Here is a 24,859-nt window from a genome sequence, read left to right as displayed (position 1 = left end):
TTCATGTTGAGACCATTAGGTAACAGGATCATATCTTAGGTAAAATAAACCTCGTAAATGTGCAAATGTCACTACAATGGAACTTTTAAAACAAATTTTTACTATATTTTAAGGAAAATTTGAACCATTTCAGCACCAGCTAGTAGTGAAAAAAATCCTTATCTTCAACCCAACGGTGGCTATATCCGTTTCACATTCAAAGGCTTCATCACGGGTGTGTTCGTAGAATATGTGCGTAGGAGTCAAACAGCTGTAAGCACATATTTGAAAGCATAGGGGCCAATATTCAGAGTTATATAACTGGCTGCTAATTAGTTATATCACTTGATTGGGGCTAGCTGCTAATTTTCAGCGGCACTTAATTAACTAAGTGCCACAGAAATTCGCAGTTATCGCAAAGCCGGCTATGTTGGGTGCATTCCAGGGGCAGAGTCAGCATTTGCCTGCCTTAGTGCTGATATTCAACCCTTAAGCGGTCAGGTTTAGCATATAAGTGGGACCGCATAAAGGTCTGTCTTATTTTAATGCACTAGTCCATGGCTGCTGAAGTGATGATATCAACTTAAGCGGCTAAATGTTAGTCAACTTAAAAATAACCAGATATTCAAAGCCAAAGCCAGCACGAGTCCCGGCTTCGAATATCCAGGAATAACACCATCGGTGGTGAGCAAATTGTTCACTGCAGCCGGCTGAATATCAGGCCCATAACTTTTAAGTCTAGACAACTGAAGCTTTGTAGCCGTGTCTCACACATTTTGCAGGGGCTGAGCTATTATGGCTTTCCAGTAGCATGTGCCTCTACATTCTCCTATTTGCCTGTGGTGATTGGTGAAAACACAGCTTCTCCTTTAGGGGACACTCTCTATGTGTGTGTTTGAGGTTTGTAGACCCTGGGCTTTCTAATAAATACATGGGTCAGTGTTAACAGACGGTGTAAAACAGCAGTCTCAAACTCGCGGCCCTTGGGCCACATGTGGCCCTCCGGGTGCTATTTTGCGACCTAAGGTATTGTACCCGATCTCGCACTCTGGGCAAGAAGAGAGGCACCGGTGTCAGCTGACTTGCAGCTTCCTGCTGCCATCGCATATGCCGGGTCCCGGTATGCGCGACAGCTGCAGGAAGCTGCATGTCAGCTGACGGCAACGCCGGAACTTCTCTTCATGCCCAGTGTGCGAGATCGCGTAAAAGACTGTGGCTGCAAAATATAGGTATTGCTGGAAAGGGGAGGAGGGGAGGGAGAAGGGGTTCTGCTGGACAAGGGGGAGGTAAAAGGAAGGGAGAAGAGGTGCTGCTGGACCTGGCAGAAAGGGAGGGAATGGAAAGGTGCTACACACTGGAGGGGAGGGTGAGATGGTGCATGGGGAGAGAGCATGTTGGTTTAGGGGTAGAAAGGAGGGATGCCACTCAAGGAAAGAGGCAAGGACAGAGAGAGAAAGCGTGCAGGAGGCAGAAAGTGTTGGATTCATGGAGAGGGCAAGATGGATGGGAAGGACAGAAAGGAGGGAAGGAGAAATGTTACACTGGGGAAGGGGGAAAGGGCAGAGAGTGAAAAGTTGGACTCATGGAGGGAGAGAGAGGGATGTTGTTTGGTTGAGGGAAGGAGGACCAGAGGAGAAGCATGCAGGAGGAAGAGAGAAAAAAAATGTTGTCTGGTGGAAAGGAGGGAGAAATTTTAGACTGAGAGGGGGGTCAGAAAGGAGGAAGGGAAGGGAGATGGACTGCAGGGGACAGAAAGGAGGAAGGGAAAGAGAAATGTTACACTGGGGGGGGGGGAAGGAGAGAAGGAGAGAGATGTCAGACCATGGAAAAAGGGAGGGAAGGAGAGAGATAGGAAAGGAAGGTAAGACATGGAAACATAGATTTTGAAAATAAAGCAGAAATTTTATTTTCAATATAGTGATTGAAATGTGTCAGTTCTGGTAAACTTTAACTGTGAGGGCCCCGGAAAAAATAGGGTACTTGGAGGGCCGCAGAAAAAAATAGTCTTATTAAAGAAATGACAATTTAGCATGAGGTAAAACTCTTTATAGTTTATAAATCTTTCCTTTAACAGTTAAGGTATCAGTACTCAGTACCACAGACTACTTCCTCCAAAAAAGCCCTGGCTCTCTCACTCTTTGTACACTCTTTACTTGTTGTTTGTTTTTCCATTTCTTTTTCCCACTTTGGCTAGTGTCTCCAAATGGATTAATTTCTCTTTCCTTTGTTTGTATCCCAACCTGTCTCTGTCTCTTTTGCTTTTCTGTCTTTTTTTCCTGTCTCTGTCTGCCTCCTCTCTCTCTCTTTCTTGGTTTCTCTCCATCAGGTAGAAGAGATTCGTGACTGTATAGAGAAACTCTCTGAAGATGTAGAACAAGTAAAAAAACAGCACAGTGCCATCTTGGCTGCTCCCAACCCAGATGAAAGTGAGTATATGAAAGATTTCTGGGCACAATGGAAAGTAATTACAGGAGAGGGCAAAGGATCATGAAATGTTTGTGCAGTTTTTCAGTGTGTAGAGAGAAATCTTGCACTGTTGTTGCCCATGCCTTACATGTTGTAGGGTAGGGCACTATATATGAAAGAAGCTTTCTGTGCTGCTGTATTGTTTTGTGATAGGACAGTGGCCAGGATTCTCAAAAAAATGTGTTAAAAACCGACGGGGCTCTGCCACAGGCAATCTTGTTGCAAATTCAAAACCGCGAGCCATTCTGAAAAAATCACGCATGTAAATGAGGTCGGCGGACAGTAGTGAAGATTCGCTAAATTTACATGCATCGAGTTGCTGCTGATAGTGATCGGCACATGCGCAGGAAAGAGGCGTGAATGTGCACATGTGCCAGGAAAGCAACACAATAAGCACAGTGTGAGCAGTTCATGTAGCAAAGCCCAGTGTGAAAATAAAGCAAAAAAGGATGGGAGAGGAGGAGAGAAGCAATGTCGGCTTATAACAAGCGCACATAAAACATGCCTTTCTCTCCCCAAAACTACTATAATTCAGGTAAATCTTGTAATTTGTTTTTAATGTAAAATTTTATCATGAACTACAGCCAGAAACATATAAGACGCGGGTATCATACATGCACTCAAGAAGCGTGCTTTTATCTCTCCCTTCGAAAAAAAAAAAAAAATTACTACAGTTTATGAGAATTGTGTAAGTTTTATTTTTTCATTAGCCAATGTAAAACACATGCCACAAGATGCACTTTCAACAGTGCTGGCACTGTACCAGCGACCCCGGACCAGTCACCGATTTTTGTCCCCAAAAGCCGACGCCGCTCTTAGAAAATAGCTTGGCGATTTTCAATAATCCACCGGAGTGCTCATTTTAATGTTGAAGAGCCCATTTGCATGTCATTGCCGGAGACTGCTAGTAGGCTCGCTAAAGACAGATATAATCCGTTTTGATAATCTGCCGCTATAATGCGTGCAGGCTAAACTATTGGAAAACAGTTTAGCGACGGCATTAAAGTTTTGAGAATCTGGGCCAGAGTTCAGTGAAGGTTATACTGCTTTACTCTTCAAGTTTGGATGCCTCTTCTACAAAGCCCCACTCAGGCAGCAAAACTAGACTACCAATTCTCCAATCGCGACCCCAGACAACAAATCCTTCAGAAAAGAAATAAAAACCCTGCAATTCAAGAAATCCTTAAAGAATCATCTCAGTCCCCAATAGCAACCCGCTCCACTCCATAACTCCTTATGAATTCCTAAATGTCCAAATAACTCCTTATGTAATCTGCCTTGAAGCACAAGGTAATGGCGGAATAGAAATCACTAATGTAATGGCCTACTGACTAAGAACCTAATTGCTCAGTTCTTGTCTCCAAGTTGCTCCAAACATTCTCAATCATTTTTTACCTTCTCTTCAGTCAAAGGCTGTACCCAAAAGAGATTCATTAACCAACTCTTAAGCCGCTTCCAAATAGGCCAAATGGTTAGAATATTGGCCTCATATATACATTTTAGAAAGCTATTAAAAACCCATCTGTTCTCAAAATTCTTGGAATCCATCCAAAGTAGCTTATTGATATGAAATTATTGTTAACTTGTCGATGACAATGTTCTATCTATTGTAGCTCACTGACAATGGTCAGCTCATCTCTTTTGTAAACCGCACAGAACCGAAAGGCTTTTGCGAAATATAAATAAAAATTTGTTATACTATATCATAGGCTTGCATGCTTGCTATCCATATTGTAACACAGGAAGAAGGAAGGAGTCCTGCAGATGAAATCCAGGAGTCAAGGGCAGAAACATCCAGAGAGGTGTGAAAATCACAACAGTTTATTCATGAGTGACCTAACACCACTGTGTTTCAGCTGAGATTGACTACCTCAGGGGTCCACTATCTGTTGTGTTTATATATATAGTTTGACACTCCTTTGAATGGATAAAAATAAGCACAACTTGAGCAAGATTGGCAAGATTCCAAGCAATAAGTAATTTCCAGGAATCAGCAGTGCCTCTGTACTAGCCACTAGTCTTGTATGAGAGGCACCGCTGATTTATTCCCTGGAGTCTTGCCAACATTACCCTCGTTTCTGGTTGTCTTTAGCCATACAAGGGAGTGTTAAATTATATACACATTACAATAACAACTGGACCCCAGACACAGGCAATTTCAACTGAAACACACTATGTCAGATTGCTCATGAATAAAATTTTGTGATTTTTATACCAGTATGGCTGGTTCCACTCTTCATCTCCTTCCTGCTTTCCATACTGTATCTGTAACTCTGGCATCTGTGAGAACCCTCTCCACCCTCCTTATTAACCACTCATACATTTATTCCTTGGTTTACAAGGGCACAAGAAAAGGAGGAAATACTGATGCACCTGGTTTGCCCCTATTAAGCCCTATCTGCTGTCCCACCCCTTTCACTGCCCTGATACCACCCACAATATTCCCTTTGTCTAGGTAGGTAGTACCCAGTAGCTGCCACCTACCTAGGGAAAAGGGAGCTGTTCTCTTTTCCCCTGGGGGGCAATGACACCTTGTAATTGTTGTGTCTTGGGCACTGTAGCACAGGGGCTTCTTCTCTCCTGGAAATAGAAGACAGCGTGTTCCTAGCTCACCCTGGAGCCTTCCTGTTCTAAAATTCTTTTCCCTTCCACCACCTTTGCTACCTTCTATAGAGACCAAGCAGGAGTTGGAAGACTTGACAGCTGACATCAAGAAGACAGCAAACAAAGTTCGGTCCAAGCTGAAAGGTAAGTGTTGTCACGGATTGTGGGTATATCGACACGTGCGCTAACCGCTAATGCATCCATAGGATAACATGCACGCATTAGCGTTTAGCACGTGTGTAGCGCGCGCTAATATTTACCCCCATACTAAAAAGCATAGCGCACCTTAGTAAAAGAGGGGGGTTAAAACACAATTATAAAAGCAGCATCTGCAAATCTCTCCCCCAACGTTTGTATCACTATGACACTAAGGGCTCCTTTTACTAAGCTGCGGTAGCGTTTTTAGCGCGCGCTAATCCCCACGCTACACGGAAAAACTAATGCCAGCTCTATGGAGGCATTAGCGTCTAACGCATGCGGCATTGTAGCATAAGAACATAAGAATAGCTTAGTAAAAGGAGCCCTAAATATCCCCTGATTGAAAAAGCAATCAAGAGTACGCCAATCCGAAAAGATAAGATTTAAACAGACTTCTAAATGTAATATATGAGAGTTCGCTCCGTAATTCTAATGGCAATGAATTCCATAGATAAGGTACAGAAGCAAAAAAGGCAGAATTTACGTGCAGAGGTTAATCTCACTAAGTGGACTGAAGGTAATCCCTGTGAGCCACAGGGATTACCAAAAGGGCCTAGGATATTGGGGGACAGGCTGAGTTAGTTCTGCTTCTACCCCCATGACCAAAATGCCAAGGGGGAACCATTCCAAAGACTGAGATTTAGCACTTCAAAGAGGGAGATTCTTGATATGCTGCATCTGGGATACAACTGTGTGGTGTATCTAAAAGGATATAAATAGAACGGAGGCAATATGAGACAGTTTTCAAAGGAATTTGACCACTGATTAAAAGTTTGCACATAGGTTTCACAGCATGTGTGCTTGTAGGTACAGGAAAAAGGGATGAGGCAGTGGGAGAAAGTATTCAGGATTTCTTCTTATTTGCTGAGCCACATGGCTTTTTCTCTCCTAGGTTTGCATCTCATGAAATTAATGATCAGGATCTTTGAACTGACACTAAGGGCTAGATGCACTAAAGTCATTCGGTAATACTGACTGGATTGCTGTTGGCTGATTCTCTGGCCGATTGTGGAACAGCGATTGATGCGCTACCAAGTTTGCATGCAAATGATTTGCACGGAAACCCCAAAAGATCAGTCGCTCAGTGACATATGCACAGCCTCCTATCACTGCTGTTATGGTTTCTTTTTTTTTTTAATGGCACAGATGTTATGTGTGTGTTACACATGCACAATCTGCCCCATTAAAAAAAGAAAAAAGCCACCCCTCCCCGCACTGATGACCCTCCCCAACAACAGTAAAAATGGCAGCAGGGATGCCTACTCCCTCCTGCCTGGCCGAATACCCCCACACCATGCCCCCACCTGGTCCTGGACACCCACGCCACCAACCCCCCACCCAACCATCCCCTCCTGAAAAAAAAAGGCAGAAGGGATGCCCACTCCCTCCTGCCACCGGATGGTCCCCTGAACCAACTCCCACTCCCACTACCTTTGCTAGACATTGGGTGCTGGAGGGAAGCACATCCCTCCAGCTCCAAGCATCGCCTGTGGAAAATGACAGGTCTTCCCCTTCCCGGTGCACCATGTGATGCACGGGAAGGAGCCTAAGGCCCCAGTTGGCTCAGAAGCCTAAGGCCCCTAACACAGTTACCGACCGATCTAGACTAGTCATTTTTTTTCGATAGCTAAAACCCGTTTTTTTTTGCATAGCCAAGCGATGTTTGTGTATTAATCGCTTGAGTACTTTGCATGGGGTTTTAGCTAATTTACATGGCCAAATCAGAATTTACATGGCCAAATCAGAAAATGGGCGATTGAGGGGAAAAACATGCAGTGAGCCATTTTGTGCATCAGGTCGGTAAAAGCGATCGTCGCTAAAGCTGTGAAAACAGGTTTAGCGACGATCGCTGACTTTAGTGCATCTAGCCCTAAGACTCTAATGAGTGACAGAAAAGCTGAAAGAGTGTGAGACAGGGTTACCATACATCCAGGAAAACCCGGTGATCTGTTTTTATGCTTACTCTGATCCTGGTTGTATGTTCCCTTTGCAATTGTTAATAAAGATAATTGAAAAAAAAAAAAGAATGGACTTTCCAAAACCTGGCATTTGTCTGGGTTTTGGAAAGCCCCTACCAGTTCCGGCTGCATCTAGAGGGCATCTGAGCATGCGCGGATGACATCACATATATGTGCACATGCGCCAGACCCTCCAGATGCAGCTGGAGCTAGTTGTAGAAGAGAGCAGGCTTGCTGGGGCTGGGGGCAGAATTGGGAGGGACTGAGGGCAGAATGGGGTGGAGCAGGAGGCGGAATAGGACAGGGCTTGAGGCGGAACGGGGCACAGTTATATGTCCGGGGTTTTCTTTTTCAAAATATGGTAACTCTAGGGTAAGAGATCCTTCAAATGAGTATGACATAATGAATGAAACTTGTCATCTCTGCAATGCATCTATTGGATTTGTAATCCAGTTTCTTTAAGTTAAAAAGGAAATACAAGTTCAAGGATCTGGTGGGGCAAAACTGCAATGGGATCAATCTGTCCATGACAATCTGGGGATATTTGTTAGCCCTAGTATTGGCCATTCAGAGTATTTAATATTGGTACACAAGGGTGTCCCATCACTGCAACCAGTGGAAGAATTAGTTACCAGATAGCTACAGTAACACCAATAGTTTGTTACTGGAGAGTGACACCCGTTACTGGGCAATAACAGCTAATTACTGGAAGGAGTTTCTAATACAGAGCAATAATGCCAATGGAAATGTTCATTACTGTGCAGTCACAGTCAATAGGGCACTCGACACTGGGTAAACATGGTCATTATTGGGTAGTAATAGTCCAAAGATGCTGTCAGTAGTGAGTAAAAACAGCTAATAGAGGTGCTGAGTATTGGGCTGCAATGGTTAGTGGGGCTGTTTATTAGTGGCTATTAACAACCAATAGATGAGTTCTTATTGCAATAGTTACCAACTGAATTTTGTCTTTTTGCCCACAGCAATCGAACAAAGCATTGAACAGGAAGAGGGCTTAAACAGATTCTCTGCCAACCTTCGAATTCGAAAAACACAGGTAAGCTATTCCCAAGACATCCCTGGATTCTTCCTTTTCTCCCCAGCTCTTCAGTCTCTTTCCTCTGGCTTCTTTATCCACTTTGATTTTTCTGCTATCTTTGTTTTATTAAAAGTCTTCCAAACTGTACGCTCACTATTCTATTAACACCTTTCTTTCTATAACTGTTCAAAGAAATAAAAAAAAATATGTGACCATATTTGGGAAAAGATGATTAAAATAGCGGATCCAAAATGCTGAGAATGGCTGATTTTTCATGTGATGGGTCTATAAACATCTGAAAAAGTTACATGTTTGAACTTCTGTAATGTAAAAAAAAAAAATTAATGTAAAAGGATAAGGGTGGACTGTTGTATTACAAATTGTTTGCTGTAAAGCCTGATTATTAAAGCCTGATTATTTGTTTCTAGTGATTTTAGTCACCTTCTCCCAGAGATGGTCACACATGTTATCAAAGATGATACCTGTATTAGATGATTATATGTTTCCAAAAGCAAGCTTTTGGGGCTACCAAGGTCTCTTCCTCAGTAGTCTAAACCAGTGTTCTTCAACCACTGGTCCACGGACCAAATTTCCTGCCGGTCCACAGGGCTGGCACCTGCATCAGGTCCAAAAACAGTGTTCTTCAACCGCCGGTCCATGGTGCGCTCAGTGTGGCGTTATCTTCAAGCCAGCTCCCTCTTCCTCACTGATTCAGTGCACACAGCCACGGGCAGCGGCTCCTACCGGAAGCCTGAACTGGAAGCCTTCTCTCTGACGTTGGAACGTCAGAGGGAAGGCTTCCAGATAAGGTGCAGGACGTGCAAGGAAACGCTGCCCGCAGCTTTGTGCACTTCATCAGTGAGGAAGAGGGAGCCGGCCTGAAGATAACACCCAGGGTGGCATAAAATGGCCAGGCGGGAGCAGGCCAGAAGGTAAGACATAACATAGAGGGAGGGAGACAACAAAGGTAGGGGGAGAATGATTTTATTTTTGAATTTAGTGATTGAATTATGTCAATTTTGAGAATTTACATCTGCTGTCAGTGTGCTTTGTGTAGTTTAATTTTGTGGTTAACAATTATGTGTTGTTAATAGACTATATTGTGTGTATCTATGAAAAATGAATGGAAAAAAATATTGTTATAATTACAGTAGTACTATAATGGGGGCAGGGTCTGGGGTGGAGATTGGGTAGAGATGGGCGGGGTCTGGCTCATGACTTAGCCCAGTGTTCTTCAACCGCCGGTCCACAAAATAATTCTTTTATTTCTACCGGTCCATAGGTGTAAAAAGGTTGAAGAACACCGGACTAGACCCTAGTTTTGCCCTCATTGCATGCTGGGACTTGTAGTTTTAATTTTTGAAAACCAGGAAATGCAGGGCCCATAGTTGCAGCAGAACTTGATAATCCTATCCTTGCAGTTATTTTTGTAACCATACACCTCCTGAACTATAAGTCAGGTTCAAAGAAAAGAGAGGTAACATTTGGGAAAGGGAAAGAAGAAGAGGTGAGTCAGTTTTGATTCTCTAATTCCAGTTTCAAAGCATGCTGGCTGTTCTTCAGAGAAGCTTAAAGACATAAGGTAGGAAGTGAAAATGAACTGCTTCCATTCCCTACAAATGCTTTATCTAAAAGTTACCTGACCAAGTAATCAAGTTCCTATTTCTTCTCCCTCACCCCTTCTCTTGTCTCTGTTATTTATTTCTCGTGATCCTGATTCACTTTTGTACCTCCTGCCTTTGCTATCACTTTTTCTGTCCCCTTTCCCTTTCCTTACCTCTTTCTCTGTCCATCTCCCATGGCTTTCTTCCCTTCCTTCTCCTTCCCATCTTTCTGCCTCATCTTCTTGCTCTCTCCCTATATTTTCTTTCTGTTTTCCTCCTCTTATTTTTTCTCCCCCTTTTATTTTTTCTTTATTTTTCATCTCATATCTTTTTCATCTGCCCTTCTTGATTTTTTGTCACCTCCCTCTCTTCGCAATTCTGCATTGTCTCTCTTTCACCCTTGCCTGCCTTCTCTTTTTTTTCCTTTGCGCTTGTGCCATCACTCTATTCTCCTTTCTTTTATGCCCATCTTTTCCTTCTTCCTAATTCTCTTCCTCTCATGACATTTTGTGTGCCTTTTCTGCCTCCTTCTCCTGATTTTTTTTTTTTTTCATGCCTCCTCCATCTGTGTTTTATGCCTCATTTCCCTACCACCAAAGCACTCAACCCTTTCACGGAAGTTTGTAGAGGTGATGACAGAATACAATGCAACACAGTCGAAGTATCGAGACCGCTGCAAGGACCGCATCCAGAGACAACTGGAGATCAGTAGGTGCCTCAAACAGTCACGGAGGGTGCCCCAAGGGAAGGGTCACTGCACAGCGCCAAGAGAAAAAGACCAGGAGAGGGACTAGAGTACTAGGAGAAAGAACCTGGGGTAAAGGGCCACAGTCTAAAAAAGGAAGCCTTAGGAGGGAGGGGCAACAAGTCCCAGGAAAGAGTCCCTGCATTGGGCCACAGTGCCAGGAGTAGCCTTTGGGAAGCCATGACATCAAGACTGTGATTATGTAGGGAAGGGGCCTAAAATTGGAAGAGGGAGTCTGAGCAGAGGAGGTTATGGAGAAAGAGCATGCAAAGTCACAGGAGTCACATTTTAAAATAATTGGGTTGCTTTGCTCAATACATATTAACCCTCTCTGGAAACAGTAAAAGCATTTTCTAATACTGGGATTGCTCAAGTATTCTGTGCACCTACAGACCTGGTACCTATCCCAGCGGTACTAAGGCCCAGATCCTGTAAATGGCACCTAAATTGACCGGTGCTTAGACAAATGGCGCCAACTGTGTCCATCACACTTAAGCGCCATTTACAGAATCACGCCTAGCAACGCCTATGTAGAAACTTAGGCGCTGGAAATGTAGGCCAGGATTCTATAGACCTAACAGACCTAACTTTCAGGCACCTAAGTTTTTTGAGGATTGTGCTTAGCAGCGCCTAAGTTATGCTCTGCTCATAAAAATGCCCAGTTAGGCATTAGATGCCACTAAGCACCATGTGATAGGCGCCTATCTTTCATAGAATCGAGTAGAGGTCTATCGTCCAATTAACATTGTTTTTTTAAAAAATTATTGAACCAATTAAGGGGATTTTTGTCAATTAAGGGCTAGATGTACTAAAGCCTCTGATTATCACGGTTTAGCAACCGATCATATTTGCAAACCTGATGCTCTAAACAGGCTCACAGCATGGTTTTCTGTGCAGTCCTATATTCTCCAAAACTGGCATGCAAATGAGATCATTAATATTAAAACCTAGCATCCGATTGATGCCCTAAACTTGCATGCCAGAATTGGGTTGGTAGGATTGACCCAGAAAAGCTTTTTTCTTTATTTTTTCTATGGACACAAATGCCATTGGCCCCCCCCCCCCCCAAACCCCTTGCGATGACTCTAGTACCAAACAATCAGCAGGAGGGATGCCCACTCCCTCCTGCCATCGGATGCCCCCTGCACACACCTTGAACCTCCCCTATACCTGTTGACACAGTAGACAGCAAGAGGAATGCCCAGTCCCGCCTGCTCGCAGGCCTGACACTCCCAAATGGCAAGCCTTCCCCTTCCTGGTGCATCCTGGGATGCACGAGGAGGGGCCTAAGTCCCTGATTGGCTCATATGCCAAAGGCCCCTCCCCATGCATCTCAGGATACACTGGGAATGGGAAGGCCCGCAATTTTGGAGTGGCAGGCCTGTGAGCAGGAGGGACGGGAGAGGTTCGGGGTATGTGGAGGGGGCATCTGGTGGCAGGAGGGAGTAGGCATCCTTCCTGCCAAATTTTTTTTTTTTTTTAGGAAGGGGAGTGGGGTCCTAGCAGGGGGTGTCAATTGGGTGTGGAGGGGGTGTTAGTTCAGCAAAGGGGTGACAGGAGGGAGTAGGCATCTCTCCTGCCAATTTTGGCTGGCAGGAGGGAATGGGGATCCCTCCTGCTGATTTTTTTGGTACCGGGGATATCACGAGGGTGGTGTTTTCGGAGTGTGGGGGGCGCTCTTTTTTTATGAGGCTAGGTGTTTGTGAATAACACATGCACATCTGTGCCCATTTTTTTTTAAAAAGGCTTCCTGCCCTAAACAGCTGAACGACAGGAAGCTGCTTCGGGGCTTCCCCAGTAGCTGTTCTGCGGGATTTTCTGCGCATGTGTTGTCGGTTTTCCAATGACTGGTGGGGCGGGATTAGGGCAGACACCCAACTCAACTCATTTGCATGGGAAGCCTTTTGAGCATGGATCGCTGTTTGGAAATTGGCTATAAAATCGGCCAACAGCGACCCACACGGTCTTAACGACTGTTTGTCTAGCCCTAAGTTAGGTACCTAACTTTAGGTGCCTTGTAGAGATTCTGGCCCTAAATGGCTAAGTGCCACTGAAAATTAGTGGTTAGCTCTTATCAGGCACTTTAATTAACCAGGAGCTGTTTCTGGCAGATTAAATCTCTTTGAATATTGACCTCCAACCCTCAGAGTCTTAATTTCAAAAACCTATACATACATATTTGAATGGCATCATTTAACCAACAACAAAGAGGGGAATTAAGAGAAATTTCACCCTAGATTCCATATTGAAAGCCCTGGCTGAAATGAGGATTTTTATGATACCTAATGTACCTCAAGGCTGGTGCAAAAGCCGACAGGGACATTTTTGTTAACTATGAACAAAATTCTATAAAATACATTGGATTTCACATTTATTGTAGATTTTTATGGCCCATTTTTAGTAGGACATAAGTAATATTTAATGTTTCCCACTCTCATTGCACTTTAGTTGGTAGAAAAGATAGACACTTGGTGAATATATATGATGTTTTGGGTGTGCCTTCGGGTGCATATGTACTGTTGTGGGATAAACCCTGGTGGAGACTTTAAGAGTTATCATATATCAAAAAGAAGTTTCCCAAGAACTGATTTTTCACCTAAACCACTATAACAAGTGTTGATTATTAAAATAATAATGATATGTTGGCTTCATTGCTGACTGTGCTCTGAGAGTCGGGAATCTAAGAGCAGGTTTTTCTACTTAATTAAAAAAAAACTTCAAGTTGGGTGCCATTTATAGGATCCCCACCATATTTTTAGACATGAGGATTTACATTAACTGAAACCTGGTGTAAATCCCCATCTCTAAATTAGATACAGTTTGGACATATTCTGTAACAGTGCGCGCAAATTCTTGGAACGGTCAAGACCCACTCATGCTCTTCCTATAGCCACATCTCCTTTTTAGATGTGCACACTAGGATTTACATATTCACCTTTATAGAATATGCCCAGCAAGATATGTGTATAAGTTCTAATTAGTTCCAGTAATTGATTACTAATGCCACATCATCAATGCTAATGTGGTTGTAAAATTACAAAAAGGCGGTATATAAGTCCCAATCCTTTTCCCTTTCCCTAATTGGTTTATTATTCAGTAGAATCACATGTGGAAATTTAGACATGCATCATATATAGAATCTGGGCGTATATATGTATATTCCTAATATAAAATGGAAAATTTAAATGTAAGTTCTGGGACTGCTGAAAACATGTACTCAAGAAATCTCTGCATTTCAACCATCTAGAAATGCAAATAGTGGCTTTCTGAAGCTGCCATTTACATGTGTAGTCAATCTAAACATGTAAATGCCATTATTGAAATGTAAATGGTTCTAAATGACCTCTAGTATGTTAGGCAGTGAGAGTCACAGGAACTATCTCTAATCCCTGACCTCTCATGTGCCTGTTTTTGATGCACTGCCATTCCAGAGCACATCAATAAGCCCTCATATAACTTAGAAAGACAAAAATCTGTGAAAATCTACATAACATGTGATAGCCTGCATCAGCTCTCAGTTGCTTCCATTCTGGGATTTTAATTAAAATTTGTTTGGTATTTTAACATCCCCCACCCCCTGACCCACAGCTGGAAGGACGACAACGAATGAGGAGCTGGAAGATATGTTGGAGAGTGGGAAACTGGCAATCTTCACTGATGATGTAAGTGTCGGAACGATGGCTCCCTAATGAAAGACCAAAGGAATAAGGAAAGAAGATAGGAGTTATATCAGATGGTTCTATTACATGAGTCAGATAGGAGCAAGGACAGAGAGGGGCTGTGCATGGCGAGTGCTAAGTAGGGAAGGAACAGACATGGGCATCGTAGCTCCTGATGGGAACCGGAATCCTCTCTGACTGGTAATTTCATTGCATCTTAGAACTATCAATGGTTTACCCCCCTCCTTCCCTCCAGCTGTTATTTTTGAATTACGTTAATCAAATAAGTGCATATAGGGCTCATTATCATAATTACATTGCAATTTATATGCAAATGTAAATATAATGCTGAATTCAAATATTTACTGGGGCTTAAAGCTGAGCAATTAGTAAGGATGTAGGGAGAAAAGAGGGACCTTATTGAAATGAACCCTAGAATGTTCCACTGCAGTAAAAGGGGGCTCTGCTCTCGTTCTTTCATTAAAGGTTAATACTTATTCTTCATTAGAAAATTAGTTGATGGGACTTGTTTCAGCCTTGAGGGGTTATTAAGTATTTTAAAAGCTTAGCCTGTTTAGTGGCCTCCATTGTAACCCTATATAAAGTGAGGCACAGCGATGCTGTCAATGCTGGCATAACACTAATACATGAAAAGCAGGAATGCAGAACAAATAGCTGATGAGAAGACTTGGGGGTTTTAATTTTAAATCTGATGGTATTGTCCTTAATACAAGTTATGCACTCTTTTGTAATAAATATGAGATAGACATCGGAGAAGCCACTGCTCAGCCTGTGATTACTACAATGGAATGTTGCTATTATTTGGGGTTTTTAAAAAATTTATTTTAGTATTTATATACCACTTATTACCTAAATGGTGCACATTCAGGTACTCAAGCATTTTTCTCTATCTGTCCTGGCGGGCTCACAATCTAGCTAATGTAGCTGGGGCAATGGGGTATTAAGTGTCTTGCCCAGAGTCACAAGGAGCAGTGTAGGATTTGAACCCACAACCTCAGGGTACTGAGGCTATGGCTCTAACCACACACTGCCAGGTATTTGTGACCTAGATTGACCACTGCTGTAAACAGGATACTGAGCTAAATTGACCATTGGTCTTACCCAGCATTCTTATGTTCTTATGTAAAAAAAACCAAACACCCCCAAATAGAATGTGAGGGCAAAACACAAAGGAGAATTAGGAATAAGCCCCAAAAAGAATGTCTCGCTTGAATTCTCTGGATGCTTCTCTCTTTTATATGTTTATATTTATTTTGCAACTTGATATACTGCCCTTCTCAACAAATCAAAGCGGTTTACATCAAACATAATAGCAATAAAAAGGTGACAGAATCTATTGTACCCTGTACAGTGTGTACAGAAAACAAGGAAAATAAACCTACAGGAAAATAGTGGAGATCATGTGGGTGGGGTTGGAACTGTACACATCAACCAGGGATATATCAAAAGGGGCTTTCCCTCATTTACTGGTCTGCTCGTTAAAGCTGTTTTTTGATGTTACGAGAGCGCCACCTGCTGGATGTCAATGATACCCCTGAGGTAGGCTTTCTAGCCGAAACCACAAACCGTGTCGAGTCCACTACATGCAGTGAATACATCTCAGAGTCTATTATTTTAATACTTTAATAAAGATTTATTTGTTTGATATATCCAGGTTGATATGTACAGTTCCAACCCCACTCGCACGGTCTCCTCTGTATCTCGTACAGCACCAGCTACCCAATTGGCATAGCTAATCTTCAAGAAGTGCCAAAGAGAACAAGTATATCTTGAGCCCTCTTTTATATTTCTTGAAATTAGGCTGAGCTCAAACAGACGACAGTACAGTATTTATTCTGAGTTTACTTATTGTTTTGTCATTTATATTATTTATTTGAGCTTTGATTTTTATGATGAATGTTGATATTGTAATCTGTCTTGGTTTAAAGGTGGGATCTAAATAGATAAACAAAGAGAGGACAGCTGTAAGATAAAGAAATGCTGATTGTCTAGTAGAGTCTAATCTGGCCCTGGAATCTGGTAGAACACCAGACAATTTTGATCTTGAGAGCAAAGGCATTAATTAGGTACATAATGGACCAAAAGATCATAAAGATTACACAGAAATCCATATAAAAAGTTGTGAGGCCCAATGTTAAGTACTTAGGCCCAGATTAAAATCGCGCCTTTGGGAAAGGTGAGCGCCAAAAATATAGGCCAGGGTTTTCAAAGCCTGAATTTACAGCACCTACCTTTTACATGAATCGTATCTCCAGAGATGCTTTACGATGCCTAACACTATGTCTGGCATTAGCCATATCTACAGTGGCATTAGGCATCATAAAGCACCTCCGGAGGAGCGATTCTGGTGCTGTTTTATGTAGATGCCATCAGGTACCTTTAATTTTGTTATAAGTCCATTTTTAAACAGCGTTTTGGACTTAGGTGCCGATAGGGCACCTACTGGTGCCTACGTTAAGGTTCTGTTTACAGAATATGGACCTGAATGCACAATTTACTGCATAGTAATTGCTAGTGCACACTCGCATTAAAGGGCTTTGCAGTATTGTTAGGTACTGCACGTTAAATGCTTTATGTGTTAGGAAGTGTGTTATGAGCGGAGAGTGGGCGTGGAAGGCATTTTGCAGTTAGCATGGTGAAAATACTTCATATTAATTAGCACCAATAATTGGCAATTTTAAGCATGAATTGGTATTAATTGAATGTTATGTGCATTTTATAACTGGCTGAGCAGTAATTAGGAGTCACACAACAAGAAAGTTGGTGCCATGAGAGATAGGTGGGTGTGGTTTGCACGTAAGCGCGTTGTTACAAAATTAGGCAAATTTAACATGACACCTGTAAATTCCAAGCATGGCAATTGCAAATTTTACATGGCACCTGTAAATGTAATATTGGGAATGTCCTCAAATAGTTACATTTTTCAACTGCCACACAGTAAAGTCCCTCATTAAGCTGCAGTTTTCAACTTTTGCTTTGGTTTAGAAAAAGGGCCCCTTAAGGAGCATAATCAATAATTTCAACTTCACTGTGATGCTCCGCCTCTTTGGTCAGTCTGGTTACTATTGGTCACTTCTAGTCATTCAGGTCACCACCAGTCCCACAAGTCACTCAGGTCACTTCTGGTCATACACGTTACTACTGGCCACTTTGAGTACCCTTGAGCCCGCTTTAGCCCTCACAGGGCAAAGTTCTTGATAATATGTTGGCCACATCATGATCCTTTTGGCTTACTGAGGATTAGGCAAATACCAGCATCCTTGAGGACTGTCTGAGAGCTCCTGACAAGCTCTCCATTTCCAGGTTACTAGCCATGTTTTCTAAGCCCTTTTTCCCTTGGGGTGAGTAGCAAGCTCCCAAGTATCTTTGCAAATCTGTATGCAAATGAGTTTCATTAGTGGTGTCTGTTCCTGGCTTTAAACCCATGCTGTTTTCAGGTGGTGTGTTTTCACTGAGGCCTTCTTCTTTAATTTCAGGGTTTCTGTTGACAGGATGCACACCCCGTCACATTCACATGTTAATGAAATGGTAGCCAATGAGCATCCTTGAGCAAAGAGGTGATATGACTGAGTTTCCCTGTATGACTATGGAGTTTAAATGCGGCATTTGCAGATGTCGGAGTAGTGTCAGAGGGAGGCCATTATAAAGCAAGTTATATTAGATTGTAAGCTCCATTGTGCAGGTTTTGTGTACAGCACTGTGTATGCCTAGTAGTGCTAGAGAAATTATAAGTAGGTGTAGTAGTAGTAATCAAGCCTGGTAATCAGAAAGGCAGACACCAGCATATGCAAAGTAACCTGTACACACAAAAATGCACTGCTTAAATAGACTACAATATCATGAAACATGATTTATAACAACCACAGGTATTTGGAAGAAAAGAAAGTTGAAGATCAAAATGCAGCCTAAAACCTTTAATGAGGGTTCCAAAGGGAGAAAGTACCTGACAGAATTAGACTAATGTTGGGCGTGACAGCCCATCTTGTAATCCACATAGAGGGGCATTTTTGATAAGAAGTCTAAGTCCGACTTTGAACGTTTCCCGCAAAACATCCGAAATTGGAGGTGCTCAAACGGCCATTTTTGAAACCAGCAAAAGTTGTAGACATCCCAAAAAGTTTCTGGAAAATCGTCTACTTAGATATCTTGGCCGCCAGGACATTCAACCTTAGTACGTCCAATCTTAGTACATCCAACATTTTTGACCATAGATACGTCCAAGTGCAAAATGTCCTAATCCAGACCATTTAAACATGGGAGAGGCCATCATTGTAATGGACTGGCCACATGGACGTGCCAATAGAGCAGTGGAGCGCCTTAGAGGGCATTGCTGTGAACTTCACATAAAGGGTGTTAGAAGTACATCTTACTATAACCCCCTTATAATTTTATGCTGAGTCCTCCCAAACTCCTCCAAATCCTACTATACCTATCTGTCTATTACCCAAATAGCCGTTATGGCAGCATAGTACGGTTTTGGTGCGCTCACACTTTACACCAATGTAGTGGTTAGAGTGGCTTATGGGCCTGGGTCCCTCTCTCTATGGCTCACTAACCCACCCACCATGCTAATTAAGACATCTGTGTGCTGCTCTGCTAGGGCAGCGATGGCGAACCTATGGCACGCGTGCAAACTGTGGCACGCGAAGGCCTTGCAGCTGGCACGCGCAGGGCCGCCATCAGGGCAATACTACCAGGGGGTGCACAGGAGAGAGAGCTGAACGGGGACGATGGGGGACCCGCGGGGTTAAATATAACTCGAGCCGCGAGGCTCGTCTTCTACTCCGACTGCCCTGCCGCTCACAGCAGATCGGAAATCTTCCCCGACGTCAGCGCTGATGTCGGGGAAGACTTCTGGTCGGCTATGTGTGCGCGGCGGGACAGGCAGGAAATAGAAGACAAGCCTACGTGGCTCGAGCTACATTTTGCTGAGAAAGTTGCTAAGATGGGCTGGGAGACAAACGGGGAACACAAAAGGGGGAGGGAGTGCGTTTTGGACACAAGGCATGAACTTGGGAGAAAGGAAGGGAGGGAAAGAGATGCTGAGGTGGGGGATGGAATGGGTTTTTGGACACAGAAAGCATGAACTTGGGAGAGAGGAAAGGAGGGAAAGAGATGCTGAGGTGGGGGAGGGAATGGGTTGTTGGACACAGAAGCATGGACTTGGGAGAGAGGAAGGGAGGGAAAGAGATGCTGAGGTGGGGGAGGGAATGGGTTTTTGCACACAGAAGGCATGGACTTGGGAGAGAGGAAGGGAGGGAAAGAGATGCTGAGGTGGGGGAGAGAATGGGTTTTTGGACACAGAAGGCATGAACTTGGGAGAGAGGAAGGAGGGAAAGAGATGCTGAGGTGGGGGATGGAATGGGTTTTTGGACACAGAAAGCATGAACTTGGGAGAGAGGAAAGGAGGGAAAGAGATGCTGAGGTGGGGGAGGGAATGGGTTTTTGGACACAGAAGGCATGAACTTGGGAGAGAGGAAGGGAGGGAAAGAGATGCTGAGGTGGGGGATGGAATGGGATTTTGGACACAGAAAGCATGAACTTGGGAGAGAGGAAAGGAGGGAAAGAGATGCTGAGGTGGGGGAGGGAATGGGTTTTTGCACACAGAAGGCATGGACTTGGGAGAGAGGAAGGGAGGGAAAGAGATGCTGAGGTGGGGGATAGAATGGGTTTTTGGACACAGAAGGCATGGACTTGGGAGAGAGGAAGGGAGGGAAAGAGATGCTGAGGTGGGGGAGGGAATGGGTTTTTGGATTCAGAAGGCATGGACTTGGGAGAGAGGAAGGGAGGGAAATAGATGCTGAGGTGGGGGAGGGAATGGGTTTTTGGACACAAGGCATGAACTTGGGAGAGAGGAAGGGAGGGAAAGAGATGCTGAGGTGGGGGAGGGAATGGGTTTTTGGACACAGAAGGCATGAACTTGGGAGAGAGGAAGGGAGGGAAAGAGATGCTGAGGTGGGGGATGGAATGGGTTTTTGGACACAGAAGGCATGGACTTGGGAGAGAGGAAGGGAGGGAAAGAGATGCTGAGGTGGGGGAGGGAATGGGTTTTTGGATTCAGAAGGCATGGACTTGGGAGAGAGGAAGGGAGGGAAATAGATGCTGAGGTGGGGGAGGGAATGGGTTTTTGGACACAAGGCATGAACTTGGGAGAGAGGAAGGGAGGGAAAGAGATGCTGAGGTGGGGGAGGGAATGGGTTTTTGGATACAAGGCATGGACTTGGGAGAGAGGAAGGGAGGGAAATAGATGCTGAGGTGGGGGAGGGAATGTGTTTTTGGACACAGAAGGCATGGACTTGGGAGAGAGGAAGGGAGGGAAAGAGATGCTGAGGTGGGGGAGGGAATGTTTTTGGACACAGAAGGCATGAACTTGGGAGAGAGGAAGGGAGGGAAAGAGATGGTTGTGTACATGGGAAATAGAAGAAAGGAGAATTTTTGGTCATAGGGAGTGAGTGAGGTACAGATAGTGGCATACCAAGGTGGAGGAGGGTGGGGGGGCGGTCCGCCCCGCCCCGGGTTTACGTCCCAAAGGGGTGCACAGCTGGCCACCCTCCAGTGTTCTCCCTAGGCCGGCAAACTGCGTCTCTTTAGCCACTTGAGTGCCACCGCCACCATTGGGAACAGGCCGGTGCCAAGTTCTCCCTGCTTTTCCCTGTGGGGCCGACCAACTCTCGCCACCCGCGTCAATTCTGATGTCGGAGAGGATGTTCTGGGCCAGCCAATCGCTGCCTGGCTGCTCCAGAACGTCCTCTCCGATGTTAGAATTGACGTCGAGTGGCGAGAGTTGGTCGGCCCCGTGGGGAAGAGAAGCAGGGCGAACTCGGCGCCGGCCTGTTCCCGATAGCGGCAGTGGCAGCCTATTCCCCAGTGGCAGTGGCAGCATTTTCCCAATGGTGGTGGCATAGGGGAGGGCAAGGAGAAAGAAAGAAAGGGGGGGACAGGGAGCCAAAAAAAAAAAAGAAAGAGGGCTGGGTGAAACAAAGAAAAATGGGGCACGGAGAGAGAGAGAAAGACAGACATACAGAATGAAAGGGGGTATGGAGAGAGAGAAAAAGAAAGAAGGGGGCAGGGTGAAACAAAGAAAAAGTTTGGGGAGGGAATGAGGTCTGGAGGAGAGAAAGCATACAGGAGGCTGAAAAAAGGGAAGAAATATTGGATGCACAGTCAGAAGAATAAAGTGCAACCAGAGACTGATGAAATTACCAAAGGTAGGAAAATGATTTTATTTTCAATTTAGTGATCAAAATGTGTCCGTTTTGAGAATTTATATATGCTGTCTATATTTTGCACTATGGCCCCCTTTTACCAAACCGCAATAGCGTTTTTTAGCGCAGGGAGCCTATGAGCTTCAAGAGCAGCGTGGGGCATTCAGCGCAGGTCCCTGCACTAAAAACCGCTATTGCGGTTTAGTAAAAAGAGAGGGGGAATATTTGTCTATTTTTGTATAGTTGTTACTGAGATGACATTGCATAAAGTCATCTGCCTTGACCTGTTTGAAAACCCGCGGAATATAAATGATAATTAACATTTTCTCTGCGTACAGAGTGCTTTGTGTTTTTAAAATTTTATTGTTGGTAGATCATTTTGACTTGGCCACAAAGGTAAGGGGGAGGGAGGGGAGCTGCTGAAAGAGTCTACCTTGACGTGGTTGCAGGCTTACAAATCTTTTGGTCTAAGAGTGCGGCGACAGAGAAAAGTATGTGTGTATTCGGCCCGTGAATGAAATCATTAAAACATTATAAATTGCCAATAAATTGAAATGAAAACCAAAGGATTGTGAATCAAATTGATTCTCTGACAATACAAAGATTCCAACCTTTAAAAATGATGTTACATAGTTCAGGCAACTTTATAAAGAGTTTTTAGATACTAAAATCTTGTTATTAAGGTTTAATTGACGTGCTGGCACTTTGAGGAAATTCTTTGGTTTTGTGCGGCAGTTTGGGCACTCGGGCTCAAAAAGGTTAGCCATCACTGTTCTAGGGTTTCCCATACTATGGGCTGCTGTTCTAAAGACAGGTATATGCTGTTTAATTCAGATTTTTGGGGAGGGATGAAAGGGGGTCAGTGACCTCTAGGGGGGAGTGTGTAGGGGTCATTACTTAATCCCTCCAGTGGTCATTTGTTCAGCTTGGGGACCTTTTTGACACTTAGATGCTTTTAAAACAGGTCTAGCCTCAGGCATCTAAGTTCCATATAGGACATCTTGGGAAATATTCGATCACCGCAAGATGTCCAAGTCTAAGTCTGCACAGAACATGCCCCACCACCTTTAATTCTGGATGCATATCAGGTAGAATGCCTTGCAGGGCATCTAGAATGACAGTTTTGAAAATCAGCACTTGGACGTTTTGGCGAGATATAGGCCATTTTTTGGACATCTAAGTTTTTTGAAAATGTCCCTGATAGTGTTGGACTTTAACGGGTTTAACTTCAATCAGTCCTCCTCCAAAGAAAAAGCCACCACCAGAGGACAAACATTAAAGGAAGAAAGATCAGAATAAAGGATCCTTTAACCACCCTCTCTCTGCCTTTTTAACCTTTTTCCCTCCTTTCCCTGGCCTCTTTTTCATTCCCATCTGCAGATTAAGATGGACTCCCAGATGACGAAACAAGCACTGAATGAGATTGAAACCCGGCACAATGAGATCATTAAACTGGAGACAAGCATCCGGGAACTTCATGACATGTTTGTGGATATGGCCATGCTGGTAGAGAGTCAGGTATGGAAAGGGGCGAATAGACCAGAGGAGGGAGGAGAGAAAAGAGCTTTGTAATATACCTGGATCTCTGCCTGCTGGTGAAAAGTATGAATGATATAGGGGAAGAGGTAGAGAGGGAGATGTGTGTGGGGGTGGGTGGGGAGATGGGCAGGGAAGATATAGTAAATATCGCAATGTCTATCTCCCTGCCAGTAGAGGGTGGGGTGTAAGGATGTAACCCAAGGAATGGATAGGCAATGTGGGTTGGAGTAGGAGAATCGTAGGGACTAGTATGATTAGTAGCCTGCCTTCTTGATGCCCACTTGGCAGATGGACTTGAAAGGATATTGATAATCTTTATTATATTATTCTCTTTCCTATCACTAGATGTATTTCTTTTCCAATCTCAGAATACTTTGTTATAGAGTATTATCATAAACCACCTAGAAAGAGTTCTCATTTGGCAGTCTGTCAAGGTCTATTAAACTTGCTTGACATACTTGAATATTGCTTTGGTGACAAAAAAGCAGGTGTAGGAATGTGAAGTAAAAGGGCAGAGGCAAATCTGAGATTGGGAATCAGACAATATTCTTGGATATCAAATATGGAGAATGTAGAGTGAGCAATTGAGGGGGAAGAACAGGGTAGGGAGGCAAGACACAGATTGTTGGGTAGGATATTAGCTACCCCTGCTGCTGAAGTCAGAAGAATGGGAGAAGGGATATACTAGAGGAGAATTACATGAAGAGGGGAAGTGTTTACTTAGGGGTTTCTGACCTCTCATGTATCTTCTCCATAATAGGGGGAGATGATCGACCGCATTGAATATAATGTAGAACACTCGGTGGATTATGTGGAGAGAGCTGTGTCTGACACCAAAAAAGCAGTGAAGTTCCAGAGCAAAGCCAGAAGGGTGAGTACCATCAGCACTGTCTTAGCCTGAGAGTTTAGCACAGCCCTGTATTGTGATGTCAGATGCTGACATAGCCTCAGAGTTTGGCAGATCTATATTGTGATGTCATCAGACATTGTTATATTCTTGGAATATGATACAAATGCAGTGTGTTGTTTAAGGTCCTGTTCCAGAGCTGTGCTAGCAATGCTCTGTCCCAAATAAATTCTTCCCCTTCAGATTAAAGAATGCCTTAGCTTTCATTTTGTAACAAAATGGGTATTAACTATATTTTTTTCTCTCTTTTTTCTCTTACTGCGGCCTGGATGATTGTTCTTTGTGGTAATGTAGAAGAAAATTATGATTATTATTTGTTGTGTAGTTCTGGGTGTAGTTCTCGCCTCTTCCATTGGAGGGACGCTGGGGTTATAAATTTAAAGAATTACTAATAATAATTTAAAACAAAATAAAGAAATGATGACATAATTAACAGATGCTTTAAGAGGCACCAGTTCCAGCTACCTATAGTTCCTAATAGATCATTAAATCGAAATTTGTGGGTTACTCTGGTGTCACTTCCTGTGACCTCACCAGTCAAGAACCATAGAGACCTTTATGCTAGAGTGTCCATCGCAGCATTTAGCAGAGCAACATAGGGCGGCCATCTTGGATGTAGGCACTAATGGACCTATAAAACAAATTATTCTTTTATTTTATGGTTTTTGTTCCTAGTAACTAAACATTTTCATTTTTAATAGGTACACCATTTCAATGTTTCCCTATGTGTGTGTGTGTATGTATGTTTGTGCGTGTATGTATATATATATATGTATATTTATTTATATAACATATATTTTTAAAAACAAAATTTTACAGTTTTCTAACACCCTCTGTGAAAGATTGCCGCCCAACCAGCCTCTTAAAGAAAAGGTCATATACTCTAGCCTTTATGTAGGGTCTCTATGGTAGAAAGTTCTCATAGTTTGAGCTGGTTA

At 43.5% G+C, this 24,859-nt stretch overlaps 1 protein-coding gene across 1 annotated transcript in view; it reads left to right on the top strand.

The window, feature by feature from the left end:
• The window catches only part of STX1B (syntaxin 1B), a 57,591-nt gene extending 33,247 nt beyond the window's left edge, over positions 1 to 24,344 (top strand). The window contains exons 4-11 of the mRNA XM_033944071.1: positions 2,306 to 2,405; positions 5,119 to 5,193; positions 8,186 to 8,259; positions 10,445 to 10,553; positions 14,179 to 14,252; positions 22,856 to 22,993; positions 23,775 to 23,885; positions 24,216 to 24,344. Coding sequence (XP_033799962.1) covers positions 2,306 to 2,405; positions 5,119 to 5,193; positions 8,186 to 8,259; positions 10,445 to 10,553; positions 14,179 to 14,252; positions 22,856 to 22,993; positions 23,775 to 23,885; positions 24,216 to 24,296 — 762 coding nt within the window. The 3' untranslated portion in view covers positions 24,297 to 24,344. The remainder of the gene's footprint in view (positions 1 to 2,305; positions 2,406 to 5,118; positions 5,194 to 8,185; positions 8,260 to 10,444; positions 10,554 to 14,178; positions 14,253 to 22,855; positions 22,994 to 23,774; positions 23,886 to 24,215) is intronic.
• The last annotated feature ends 515 nt before the right edge of the window (positions 24,345 to 24,859 follow it).

The sequence above is a fragment of the Geotrypetes seraphini genome, chromosome 5 (assembly GCF_902459505.1).
Source record: "Geotrypetes seraphini chromosome 5, aGeoSer1.1, whole genome shotgun sequence".
Taxonomy (NCBI): Eukaryota; Metazoa; Chordata; class Amphibia; order Gymnophiona; family Dermophiidae; genus Geotrypetes; species Geotrypetes seraphini.
Note: the sequence above shows the minus strand (reverse complement) of the source record. Positions and strands in the feature narration are given on the sequence as shown.